Source organism: Pagrus pagrus, assembly GCF_965226575.1.
Source record: "Pagrus pagrus genome assembly, chromosome: 2".
Lineage (NCBI taxonomy): Eukaryota > Metazoa > Chordata > Actinopteri > Spariformes > Sparidae > Pagrus > Pagrus pagrus.
Window position 1 is genome coordinate 20752853 of NC_140186.1, and position 12872 is coordinate 20765724.

General features: G+C 42.1%; 1 protein-coding gene across 1 annotated transcript in view; it reads right to left on the reverse strand.

Moving 5' to 3' along the window:
* The window catches only part of LOC311268487 (sphingosine kinase 1-like), a 40520-nt gene extending 39059 nt beyond the window's left edge, over positions 1-1461 (reverse strand). The window contains exon 1 of the mRNA XM_084372155.1: positions 106-1461. Within this exon, the coding sequence (XP_084228281.1) occupies positions 106-529 (424 nt within the window). The 5' untranslated portion in view covers positions 530-1461. The remainder of the gene's footprint in view (positions 1-105) is intronic.
* Between the last annotated feature and the right edge of the window lie 11411 nt (positions 1462-12872).

Here is a 12872-nt window from a genome sequence, read left to right on the forward strand (position 1 = left end):
GTGTTACCGTCACATCAGCTGCAGTGTGGAGTGCTGATACTGTCCTTGAACTCAACACTGAAGACAAACAACAAACTTTCCCTCTCGTTGCTAACGACCACTCACCGTCTCTAAGGTGCTGTTGCCGGGCAGCGCGCTCTCGGACAGCGCGAGCCCACTTCTCCGCCTCCTCCAGGTTAGCGCGCGAGTCCTGCAGCGCCGCGAGCCGAAAGCAGTGCTCCACTCTCTGCCGCGACACCCCGGAACTCATCCAGCGCCGTCTGAGCGGGTAGAAGTAGGCTGACAAGTACGCTGCCGGGTCCGCGTTGTCATTCTCCCGGTAAGCCCGGCAGCCAACGCAGTCCTTCAGGCTGAGCGCCACCTTGTTCCGCCCGACAGGTGTTGGAGTGAGCCTCTGGACGGTGAGGTCCGTCCCGGTCAGGCTCACGGCGTACCTCACTTTTCGGTTACCAGTGAGCGTGAATTCCCCGTAAAGCGAAACCGGGTTGACTCCGGAGTTGCGCTCCGGTTCAGCTCTCCTCTGGTCCATCCTGAGCGGACGGAGGAGACCGAGACGCGGGGGGTCCGGGATAGAGCAGCACTCTCACATTGCTACCCGCCTGGATGGTGCGAGCAAAGTGGAGACGACAGGACCGCACTGGCAGCCTGCTGCTCGGACCGGTGTGAAGAGGGACGGAATCAAACACACCACATCCGCTTACATTTCAAAATAAGAGCCTCACTTAACGCGCTTTACTCCATGCACCAAGGAGTATCGGGGACACTTTAGTCGTTTTCTCAGTACTATTTTGACAGCGATTTGGAGGATTGTTTTACTTTTTGGATGTCTTACAAACTTGTTGAACCCTTTTTAAGTTTGTGACCAAATAAGCAGACACCCCATTCATCTCACATTCAGTGCACTGACAATAAGGAGATTTAGCAGGGACATGTTCCCAATCAGCATCACTTTTAATTAAATTGGCACAAACCAGATGACGCATAGTAAGCCTGAAGCTTTAGGGGCCCTGGAGTTCTTGGTGGCGAACACTATCAGTGGGGACATACAGTGTTGAGCACACTATGCGAGTGGACAGATTATTTGGATGTTTTGATTTTTTTTTTTAGGAATTCTTGGAACAGTAAATTATTACTGTAAATCATTTCAATTTAAGACAATATTACCAAACTAATTTACTGTCCTACATGAAGATTGTATCATCCATTTAAATTTGAATATCAGTTTAGCAGTTTTTGTTCATATTAGGTTATTACTTTATGTATTTTCCATGTATAGTTTGTGTGTGAGAATGTGGGTGCATCCCATATTACCATTGTTCTCAGGGTGCATGTATTTTCCATTCATCCAACCAGCCTGTGATGCAGAGGACAGCAGGCGAATATTTATAATTAACGAGGTAATGGACGGATAGAAAACCTGCAGTGCTGTCCTAATGGATCCTGAGGCTGTAATAGGCTATCTTCTTCATAACACCATTAAAACACCATTAAACACATGTTTTTTAATATTACAAGAAGAAGTCATTCTTTTTTGATAGTAAATTATAAACAGTCATTTTCAGCCACCGATTTTCTCCACATTTATTCTCACAATCCAGTTCATGCTTTTATTTCTATGTCCTTCAACGCCTAATTTCTCTGAGTTGCTGTGTGTCTCCTGCTCGCTTGACGCATCTCTCCTTGCATGCGGCTCATGTTCAACTTTACTCGTCGAAAAGAGTTGGTATGCTGCCTCCTAGTGGTGCAATGAGGGAAAGACAAGGACACAAATTAATCACTAGTGTCAAATTAAGAGAATTTCGAGCTAATTAACTCTATTTACTATATTTAACACATAATATACAACTCAGAAAACAGATTGAGGAGATGCCATGTATCTATAATTATGTTAATGAAGTCTCTCCTTCATGAAGTGAGATGTTGGGTTGCAGTGGTCGAACAGAAAGCATGTAAAATACCTCTGTTCTACTCCAGTGTGACAGTGAGTCAGCATAAACAACACCAGGACCATTAAACTGAAGCAAATACAATTCAGCTTTAACTTGTTTTTATTATATGTGCTTTTCCTACAACAAAATGTCCTTGGTGACAAATGCCTAATGAAAAACTGACCTTTACTTTGGACTATAGTTACAGAATTGCATCATTCCTGAGTGTTACATATTGCACAAACAGCCCCAACATTTCCCTCAGTCTGACAAAATGACTCTGGTTCATTGTTTCGTGATTTGAAATCAGCCCTCTCGTTTTAATCCAATCAAAAAATATTACATGTTTGAAGGATCTATATTAAAAAAATAGAAATAAATGTTACTAGTCTCTGGCTGCATTGTCTTCAAAGAAGGTAGTTTTTTTCTTTTTAAAAGTGGATTTTCCCTGCATGATTGTTTTATTATAACATTTTTGATCAAACACTGCAGCAACAAAATGAGCTCGGATGATTTCCATCAGAGAGTGTAGTTTTCTGTGTTTAATTAGCATTCCTTCTTGCATACAAATGCACTTTAATTAGTGCTAAGTGGAAACAAAGTGATGTTTTGATGAGCAAAGATAGTGTCCATTTCATTGTCTTGGTGTCCTTAAGTATAACAATAATAATAATAATAATGATAATAATAATGATGATGATGACAACAATAATAATACTAATAATAATAATAATAACTTTAAGTTTAACATCTAAGTGTGTTTACAGGTCTTGGGGAGCTAATGCAAATGAGAAAAAGTGGTAAAAAGCCTTTTGTGGGTCCAGAGGGAGCTGCATATAATCTGGCAATCTGTTGACTGACGTTGCATTGTGGGTAATGTAGGCACCAGGTTTTGAAAAGGAAGATCAATGCATGGAATAAAAGACAATATCTCTGGTGGTCTGGTATGTTATGAGTCATTATGATTGTATACCAGCAACTGAATGATATGTTGTCTTTGAGCAAACATGTTTTCCTTAAGTCAGCTAGTAACAATAATAAAGTTGTCAAAAGATGTTTTTCACTGGAAGACTTCTTTATTAAAATCATGTCTAGACAGTGCTTGTACAGTGAAATAAGTTTCAGCCTCAGTCCAAGAGAATAGAAATTAATTTCAGCTTTAATAAAAGCCCAATAGAAGCAGAGGGAAGATGGTATACATTTATACACACAGGCTCAAAATACACAAACAAGACCCATGTTTGGAGAGATGTCAGCGTGGGGGAGCTGCCACATAGTCAGTTCATTGCCTTGCTTGAGGGCATCCTGGCAGTGCCTCGGAAGTGAACCGGCACCTCTCTAGCTACCAGTCCACATGTCATACTGATTGGTCTGTGGTAGAATTGAACCGGCCACCTTCTGGTTCCCAAGCCAAGTTCCCTCAGGCTGAGTTACTGCAGTACACACATCTTATGGATTCTTCTGTTCAACATTCAACATGGATGGTCTTTTCTTAAAGAGAACCAAACCTGTGGGCCAGTTTGTGCTGATGTGTTTTTAGTCCCCTCTTCCTGACACTTTTTCGTACATTAATGTGCAATTAAAGTAAAGATTCACACGCTCTGCATAAAGGAGCAGTTACTTGAGTCAACCAGCAGATGGAGATGTTGGATTCAGAAAAAGGCAGCCTGGTCATCACCATCCACAAAGCGTCTAAATCCAGATTCTTTATAAACCTGTGTTCAGACTGAGCTATACTGCACGAATAAGAATAAAAGTATCTCAATACAATTTATTTTAAGTGTGCTTTAAGGCCCTTTAATTGATTCTTCTTCTTTTATGAGACTTCGTACGTTTACTTCACAACCTTTCAGTGGGAAACACTGCACATTTTGCCACGACATGTGATGCCTCACACTTAAAAGTATAAGGTTTAAACGCATAGATGTAAAAATATGACCCTGTACAACTTCTTCAATTGTCAAATATGTTTAATTGAAAAAGGTATGTGCAGCATCATTAAATGAAATGGCCAAATATAGTTAGTTTCTAAAAAATATACAACACAGAGGCAGGAAGCATGGAGTAACCATCACACTTTATCACCACTCTAAGGTGGTCATTGAGGATTAATGTTGTGATTCAAGATAATCTTGCTGAACTGTGTTAAGCCACTGTCTGACTGTAGAGACCTCCTAAGAATGTGATGTTTTCACCATCAGTGCCACAACAGATGATATTACTCGTGCCATCATTTATCTTTATCGTTACAAAGTGATGTATCTGAGAAGGATGTCGCTTTGAGGAAATAATAGAGAAGTTGTCTGACTTCTCCTCGGTCAAATCAAAGTCATTCTTGCGTTCTTCTTCTGCTCCAGGCACTGGCACGTGATCCACAGAGAGGAGAAGGGGAGTGGGAGTAGTACGAGGAAGAGGAGGAGGAGGAGGAGGAAGAGGAGGAGGAGGAGGTAAGCGTATATACAGATGGGAATTAGTGGTCCCAGTGAACACCTGGAGCCAGGGGGGAAACGAGATGATCTTATTCACATGTCTTGTGCCACAGAATATATCCTGCTGCTAAAACGCACTGCTTTTCATCCACTTCACACCAGAAGATAGGTAGGCATCACCTTAATTCCTGCTCTGGCTGTGAATGCAGCTTTTCTCCCTCAGAGCCATTCAGGCTTTACTTTGAACATGAACATATTATGTAATTTGCTGCAATGGGCGAAAAAATGCCTCTGAAAAACGTGCATGTTTCTTCAGCGTGAGATCATTACACACACTATGGGCTTTGCAACAAAAGAGGCTTTTCATTTCAAACTGCAGGGTAGATGCTGATTTCCTAAAAGCTATTGATTGAAAATGGCACAGCTGAGGAGCGCGAGAGGAGCCATGAATGGAGACAGTGGATTCTCACTTCCACCGCTCTCCAGCTGTGAGCTCTATTGCTGCCTGGCCTTGAAGGGGGGGAAGAGGGCCGTCCCTGCATATGGTGTTTTTCATGTGGATTTAAGATATAGCTCCGTCACACCCATATGTGCTTGAGCGTATAGTTTGGAGAGGTTTCAGCTCAAAAGGCAGATGAAAACAAGCGTGTTTTCACTGTGTACTTTCTGCACACATGCCCCAGTTTGCACTAATTGCCGTCACTGGCATTCCTCACCATCTGGTTTCATCTCCTGAACATTAAACCATTGACACACGCTTAATAACTGATAAGCAGCCATTATCTGTCGTTAAGGGCAACGCAGCGCAGATGTCAACTTCAGTGCATATCAATAGGGTCAATACATTAACCTAATTATTGCTTATATAACATACAAATAACTCACTAAGCCTGTCTCTGTCCTATCACCAGCCCACACCCTACACACACACACACACACACACACACACACTGACAGATAACTGAGTGGGAGGCAGCAATGTCATATACCTCAGCATTTAGTTAGCATTGGCATCCAACATGACAGATTCCCCGTCTGGGTCGCTTAGCACTGATGGCTTGCAGAGAGGGTTTGCCTGTCTGCCTGGCTCTCCTTCACTTGCCCCTTAATTCTGCTCTGTTTCTTCAGATGCCCACCCCCTTTGTCAAGGCGCTGCCATAATTATATAAGAGTTATGCAAACCTGTCTCTCGCTGCCAAACAATGAAACATTTCTAGCCCTGAAATGATGAAGTTTAACGGTGATTAGCATGAGAGATGTACAGCCACATATTGGGAGATTCATCATTTGAAACTAATAAAGTTGTCGCTGCCAGCGTGCTATGTGGAGAATCATCATATTCTGTGTGACTTTATGCTAAACGCTTCTCAACCCTCTGATCCTCCAGCTATCGTGAATGCCGTAGTTTGTTTTACAGATGGCGACAGAGGAGAAGCTGTGATTTATAAAGAATTCATGCATCTTTCATCCACAAACTCTTTCTCTAACCTCTACACTGACCCGCTGGTGTCTCTGTCAAACAGCTAAACTGGTTCATACTCAGACAACGTTATTTAAAATTCTGGTGGAGGTCAAAGATATCAGATAAACAGTATAACAGCCTGAAATCTGGGGAAATTTGTAAAATCCTTATTATCCTTATTTATCATTTCATTATTCTTTTATGTTTCTACCACTTGTTTTATGTGTCAGGCTCCATTTACATGACAACAGTTTTGCTAAAAACAGATATGTTTTTCCTTAGCGTCTTAAAAAGGCTCTGCGTTCATTTGACATGTGCTTGCGGGCCCCCAAAACGCTGTTGTGTGAAAATACAACAGACGTTTCTGTGTTTCTGTGTAAACAGCCCTTCGGTTTAGTGACTGTATGCTAAGTGCTGATTGTTTGTTTTTTATGAGCTCACCGAAGAAAATTCCCGTCTAAGTATTGGATCTTGTATGTGTCAAAGCAGGTACAAAACATCAAGAATATTACCATTTGGAGACTTGAGTTTGTTTGAATTTTTCTTTGTGCAAAATATCTTCAATTAAAAGCTGGAATCAGCTAATAAAGAATATATTAGAGCCTGTTAGATGGTGTGGAGAGGAGAAACACAGTGAGTTTAAGTTATGTTTCTGGCTGCAACTCATATTGTCAATGTTGATAAATCTGCTATTTTCTCAGTTAAAAGAGTAGTTCAACATTTTGTGAATTTCACTTATTCCCTTTCGTGCCATCATGAGTTTGATTAGAAGATAGATACCGCTCTCATACGGTGCATTCAAAAATGGAGCCAGCAGCCGGTTCAACGTCACAGCGATGTCTAGACTCCAGGAAGCTACTACTGTCTCCGCAAATGTTTTTTGTCTTCCTTCACTGAATATTTTTCAAATATGCCCATTATAATTCCCCAGAGTTGTGTTAGTTGACATATTCATATTGCTTGTTTTGTCTATTTAACAGTCCAGAAACAAAAGATATCTAATTTACTTTAACTGTGTGAGAGAAAACAAGCAAATATTCACATTGGAGGTGCTGGAACCGGTGAAAGTTTGGCTCTATGGCTTAAAAAGTGATGTCATTTATTAGTTGTTTTTTCAAAAAAAGGGTGCTAATTAGTTTTCTGTCAATCAACTATTCCATTAATTGTTTCAGCGCTAATAATGTTACATATAAAAATTGAAAAGTCATTGTAGCATGCCAGTTTTACAATATGTGTTCATGTAGTTATCCCCTATAATTTCTTGATAGTTTATCTAACCTGAAACAAAACCACCAGCTCCAGCATCCCAAGAACACCCGGACAGAAGCAGCATCTTGCGGGGCCCACCAGGCCATCTTTAAATTCAGCTCTTTTTCAGCTGCCACGTTCAGCAGCCATGGGGCATCCAAAGGACTGAGTCACTTGCTGAACTGCAGATATGCCAAGAAGAGCAGACAGGGGGAAAGCCCAGGCCTCCTCCTCTGCAGCGGGGGAATCACTCCTCATTATATGTGGACGTGGTTTATTAGGTCACCTCCATTCTCACCGCCTGCTTGTTGGAGCATGGTTGTGGGGGATTCAGAGGCAGCTTGATTAGCATGATGGTATGAGCGCTGATATGTGTCACGAGGGGTGATATGCAGTTCTGCAAAATAACTGAACCAACTTGCCTGACTCGATTAGAGGGCGTCCATGTAACTCTTGAAATGCAGCATTTGTTTCAGAAATGCACTGAGTATCGTGGCCAGTGGGCATCACTGACGTGCGCTCACTGAGAGGCAGTAATGTGTGCTGTAGATGGTGTAATCTGTTGGCAGGCAGCAGTCGAATCTCTGCGTGTGCACTTCAGATTAAAGGGGCAATTTGTAGGATTTGACCTGAATAATATTCATGAAATGAACCAACATCATCAGCAGAGTTTGAAGAAATGTTAGTGTTGACTTTGAGTGTGTTGCAGAGATGTCTGCTGAAGTAAGCATGCCAACCAGCGAGCATCAACTCATCCTGTCTCATAATACAACTTTGTACCACAAGAAGCAATAGTCTGATAGCTCATAGTTGATTCAAACAACAGCTGCTGAATGTTATCAGTACCGCATAAAACTTTTTCTTTCCACAATCACCTCTGTAAATCACCCCAAACTGTATCACCTGTCTTCAAACTGGCATCTGTCCGTATCAGATGCTGTGTTCAGTCCCAGTCTGGTGTCCAGCCGTGTTCACTAGGAGGCGGCCATGGTTGGTGAAGCTGAACTCTGTTTCCCACGCTGACTTCCCCTGTACAGTTTTCCGAGGCTGCGGTGTAGGCAGACTCCCGTCATCTAATAGGGCCACTTATCTCCACGGCTAACGGAGCTACTTGCTAACGGCTGCTAGTCACTGTGGCCAAAGATAGCTACAGCAAGTTCATACAAACTACACCATTAAAGTGAAAATCTTTCAGAAACTTTAATAGGGTGTATCAGCTATGTTTGGCAATCACTGCTGTGCTTCTCCATCATCTCATTTCACACATCGCAGTGTCAACCACAGGGTCAGCTCTCATGGTGCTTGTATGTGACCTATCAGAGGCAGCTCCTCTGTATATCGCTGCTCATTTCCTGAAGTGGCAGCCTGGTGGTTCTGAGGGAAGAGAACAAACATATCATGCCAGCAGAGGGGACACCTCGCTATTCTCACAGCCTCTCCAACCCACTCGAGCCCTAATGACAAAACCACAACCTGTGAACAGTAGAGTGTGTTTGTGTGTGTAGGCGTTTCCATCTGTGTGTGTGTCTGCAGCTTTGGTTTGGACGAGCATTGTTGTTGCTGGTACGTGCTAATTGCCTGTGAGTGGCATCTTATTAGACTTTTGCTCTCGCTGCAGGAGGCTGCCGCTCGTCAGCTGATTATGAGGTGTTCTCGTTACCGTGAGGATTACCACAGAAACACAGTTATTTGCAGGCAACAGACAGCAGGAGAAGTGTTACAATACCTCTTTAAGTCTACATGGACATGACGGGATTTTGATCACAAACACGGTCTTCCTCCAGTAAAGCTGAAGGTGTGTGCACACGTGTATGAGCCGTGATGACATATCACCACATATAATGAGTTTTTGCCCAGTCTTTCACTTAATGGATATCACATTAACAATACATTCAAAAGTGAAGCATAACAGTAACACCAGCATGTGTGTGTTGCAGGTCTCCTTAAGTAAGGACTAATGCATAATTCATGTTGATTTAATGAATGAATTAACGCATGATGTATCATTAAGTCCTGTTGAAGCAATATTCCAGTCGCTGTGAGTTTATGTGAGTAGTTAACACTAAATGGATAATCAATTAATGATTGTTATCTCACAGTTACTTCATGCATAATTTATATGCCACTAAATTACACGTCGACTTGCTGATCTGTCGCCTGTTGGTCCACCAATTTGGTCCAAACTGGAATATAGCAATTGGTTTATTGCCAAGTTCACATTACACGTTTATGACCACACTTTCCTATTTGGAGGAAGAGGGGATGGCAGGGTTATAGGAGAGGACACTGTCAAACCACTGACCACTGTAAGACTGCGTTTCATCACTTACTGTACATGTTAAACCACCAGATGTTTTTTGATGAGCGATCCTGGCACTTCAACATTTGTCAGCATGATACCATTGTATATTTTTAGGGAGACCTCAGTGCAGTTTCCAGCCTTACTTGTGGAGACAAAAACTGGATATTTTTGATAGGAAGTCACCTAACCATTCCATGAGCGCTCATCCTCTGCAGCATCGCAGGAGGGCTGCAGCCTATCCCAGCTGACATTGGGCAAGCAGCGGGGTACATACTGGACAAGTCGCCAGTTCATCAGGGCCTACACAGAAATTGGCTTGTCAACAGTCAGGATTTGAACTGGTGATCTTGGGGTCAAGAGCATGGACACTAGCTCTATGCTCAAACCGCTTGGCCACTGAGCAAAATCTGTCACAACATCAAATTGAGAATTCACCCGACAGCATTTCCATTGTTTCAGAAGTGTAGATGGTGTTGGGTTGGAACGCCACTGACTTAGATGATCCAGACTTCTCCTCTTGTGCTACAAGGCCGACATTTGTGGTTGTGTTTGAAATACTTCAACAACTACTGAATGTACTGCCATGAGGTGTGGTTCACACATTCATGTCTGCCTCTGGATGAACTGTAATAATTGTGTTGATCCTCTGACTTTTCATTTAGCACCATCATAGGGAAATATTTCACTTACGTATTCACCCCCTTCAAATCAGTATTTAGTAGATACACCTCCACCTTTACAAGCCTTCCAGGGCCTGCTGCTGAGGAGCATCCCCACAGCATGATGCTGCCACCACCATGCTTTACGGTGGGGACGCTGTGTTCGTGGTGATGTGCTTTGTTTGGTGACTGTCAAACATAATGTCTAGTCTGATGGCCAAAAATCTCCATTTTGGTCTCATCAGACCAAAGAACCATCTTCTAGTTTTTTAGTTGTTGTTTGTTTGTTTTTTGTAATTTTTTTGTGAAAAAAAAAAAGCAAGAAGAGGAGAAAACATCCAAGGGGGTGAATAACTTTTATAGGCACTGTATGTGGTTGAATTAATGTTATGCTAAATGAGTATAAGCTTTAGCTGCTATACCTGAACATTTGCTTAATAATGGGATCAATTAATTATTTAAGTTACCCATAAATGAACAATAAAATCACACATGCTGAACACATCTCAGTCTGTTTCCACTGTGTTGCCTGCATCATTCCCTGAACAATGCTGAAAACAGGGGCCTGCAGACCCTGCTTTATGGTACACAAACATGTTAATATATACATTGAACAATGCCTGTAGGCTACCATGACTCATTACAGATAACGCTAAACCAGATCACAATATTGACTTGATATTTAGATGCCCTGCATCCTTCTGCTGCCAACATACTGTATAATCAGCTTCATGAGTTCACTTCTCTTCCTTTGATTCCTCCCGGTCTTCACTCAGGGTTTTTTCTTTTCTATATTGAATCTCAAAGTCTAGTGGGGAGATGATTAAGTTTGCCATTTAGTCTGCTGCCTGCCCCAGTGATTGGGGAAGAAAGAGGGGCTCTGTATTAGTCCCTGTACCCCCCGGCTTCTCTCCCTCTCTCTCTCTCTGTGGCCATTAGGAACCATGACTTTCTCCAGCGTCATTAGATTAACTCCCATGCTCTGTCAGAGTGTGCAGGAAGATCATACTCATTACCCAAGCGCACAAAAGCCCCGCTTTCACCTTGTAATTTGAGTCAGACGGGCTCATCAGGGCAGGAGGCAACAGCGAGATATGGAAGTGCTGCCGCCACTATCGGCAGATATTCGTGACCTGTACCTCCTTGATTACACAGGCGTATTTAGAGTGCACGCTTGGCAGAGGCTATGATCCTGGGGACATATTAGGCACATTAGTTCCCCCGGCTTCTGCCAGTATTATGTTGCAGCGAGAGGGATTTGGTACACATTGTCACAAAGGCAAACAAGATATTTTACGATAATAGAGTTCCTAATAGAGTAGATGCATAACACTCATATTCCTGTCACAGTGGTGGTTTCGGTCCCTTTTCAAAAATAACACTGTGGCCTGTTTGTCCCAGTGGAACGTAAATCGAATGCACACCGGTGTCCCCGGGACAACAAACAGGAAAACAACCTGAATATCAACGAGGATCCAATCATTTATGTAATCAGGCAGGAAATTAACAGGATCTCATTTGTAGACAAAGGAAATGGTCCGGCTCATACAAAGAGGAGAAACAGTAATAATTGCTGAGATCCTGTAGATTCATAGGGCTGCAACAACAGATTGACTTTAGCTTGGTGGCTTGTTGCAGGTTAGATTAAGGGAAGTTCAAATGATATACGAGTGCAACAACAAATACCAACCATCAGGGGTTCAACAATAAACAACAAAAGATAGAAATTTAGTGTGTTACACAGTTTGGTCTCTCAAATCTGTCTCTGTAAACCCTCTTCCTGAAAAAAATCAATAAAGGATCCCTGTCAGAAAAAAAGAAATCGAACATTCCCAGCACTGTCAAGTTACCTCTGGTACCTGTCAGTTTATCGTCTTTGTGCACACAGGATGAGGGGAAGTTATGAAGCTAAATGTCTTTTATTTATTTATTTTTTGGGATGCAGAATAAGAAGCAACAGGCCGTATATATCACTGAAAACACTTGTTTATTTCTGGTCTGGCAGCAGAGTAATGACAAAAAGTTTGCAGTCATTCCAGAGAAGCTCAAGTTGGAAACAACTTTTCATTGCCTATGGGACAGGACAGCTGAGTAATGATACACTCGGCTGTGAAATTACTTTCCTCTCTTGAATGTCAAACAACAGCTTAAGATAAGCGATTGTGGCGTGAGTGATTGAAGCGGTCAAGTTTGGAAAGAAAACTGGGTTCTGAAAAATACATATCGAAATTTTAATGTTCATGACACAAAGCCAAATTCAAAACAATCATCTGTCATGAGTCCGTTTGGGGAAAATGTGTTTTTTTTCTAGAGTTTTGCCTTCAGATAGTTTAAGGACATTTAAAGCCTCCTCTATGGATCAGCCGGTTGATTGGAGAGGGACCTGCAGTGGTGTAAAGACGATGGAGGACCACACTCTGGACTGTTTCCACTTTTACAGTGAGGATATTTCTCCAGAGAAGCATTCTGGGCACAGGAGAAGGTAAGTTAGTTTGACACTTCACTGCCCACACTCAGCTATAAAAATGACCACATTTGAAAAACTCTCATAAACCATATAGAGATTCTCATTTTATTGCACAGATTTAGATTTATCATATCAAGTTTGTAGATAATTGACTCGCCTATACAGTTTTGTTACTACAGTCAATATTTGTTAATTGATGAAAACAAACTCACCAGCTGTCTCTCCATGGACCTGAGGACGCCCTCCACGTCTAGAACCCACATCTACAGAGAAGGGAGAAGGCGAAAAGAAGAAAAAGGTAAACGAAAACGATAGTGAAGTATTTCATCATTTAGAAAGAGATGTTGCAAAGTGGAATTGGATCTGCAGCGTTTGAT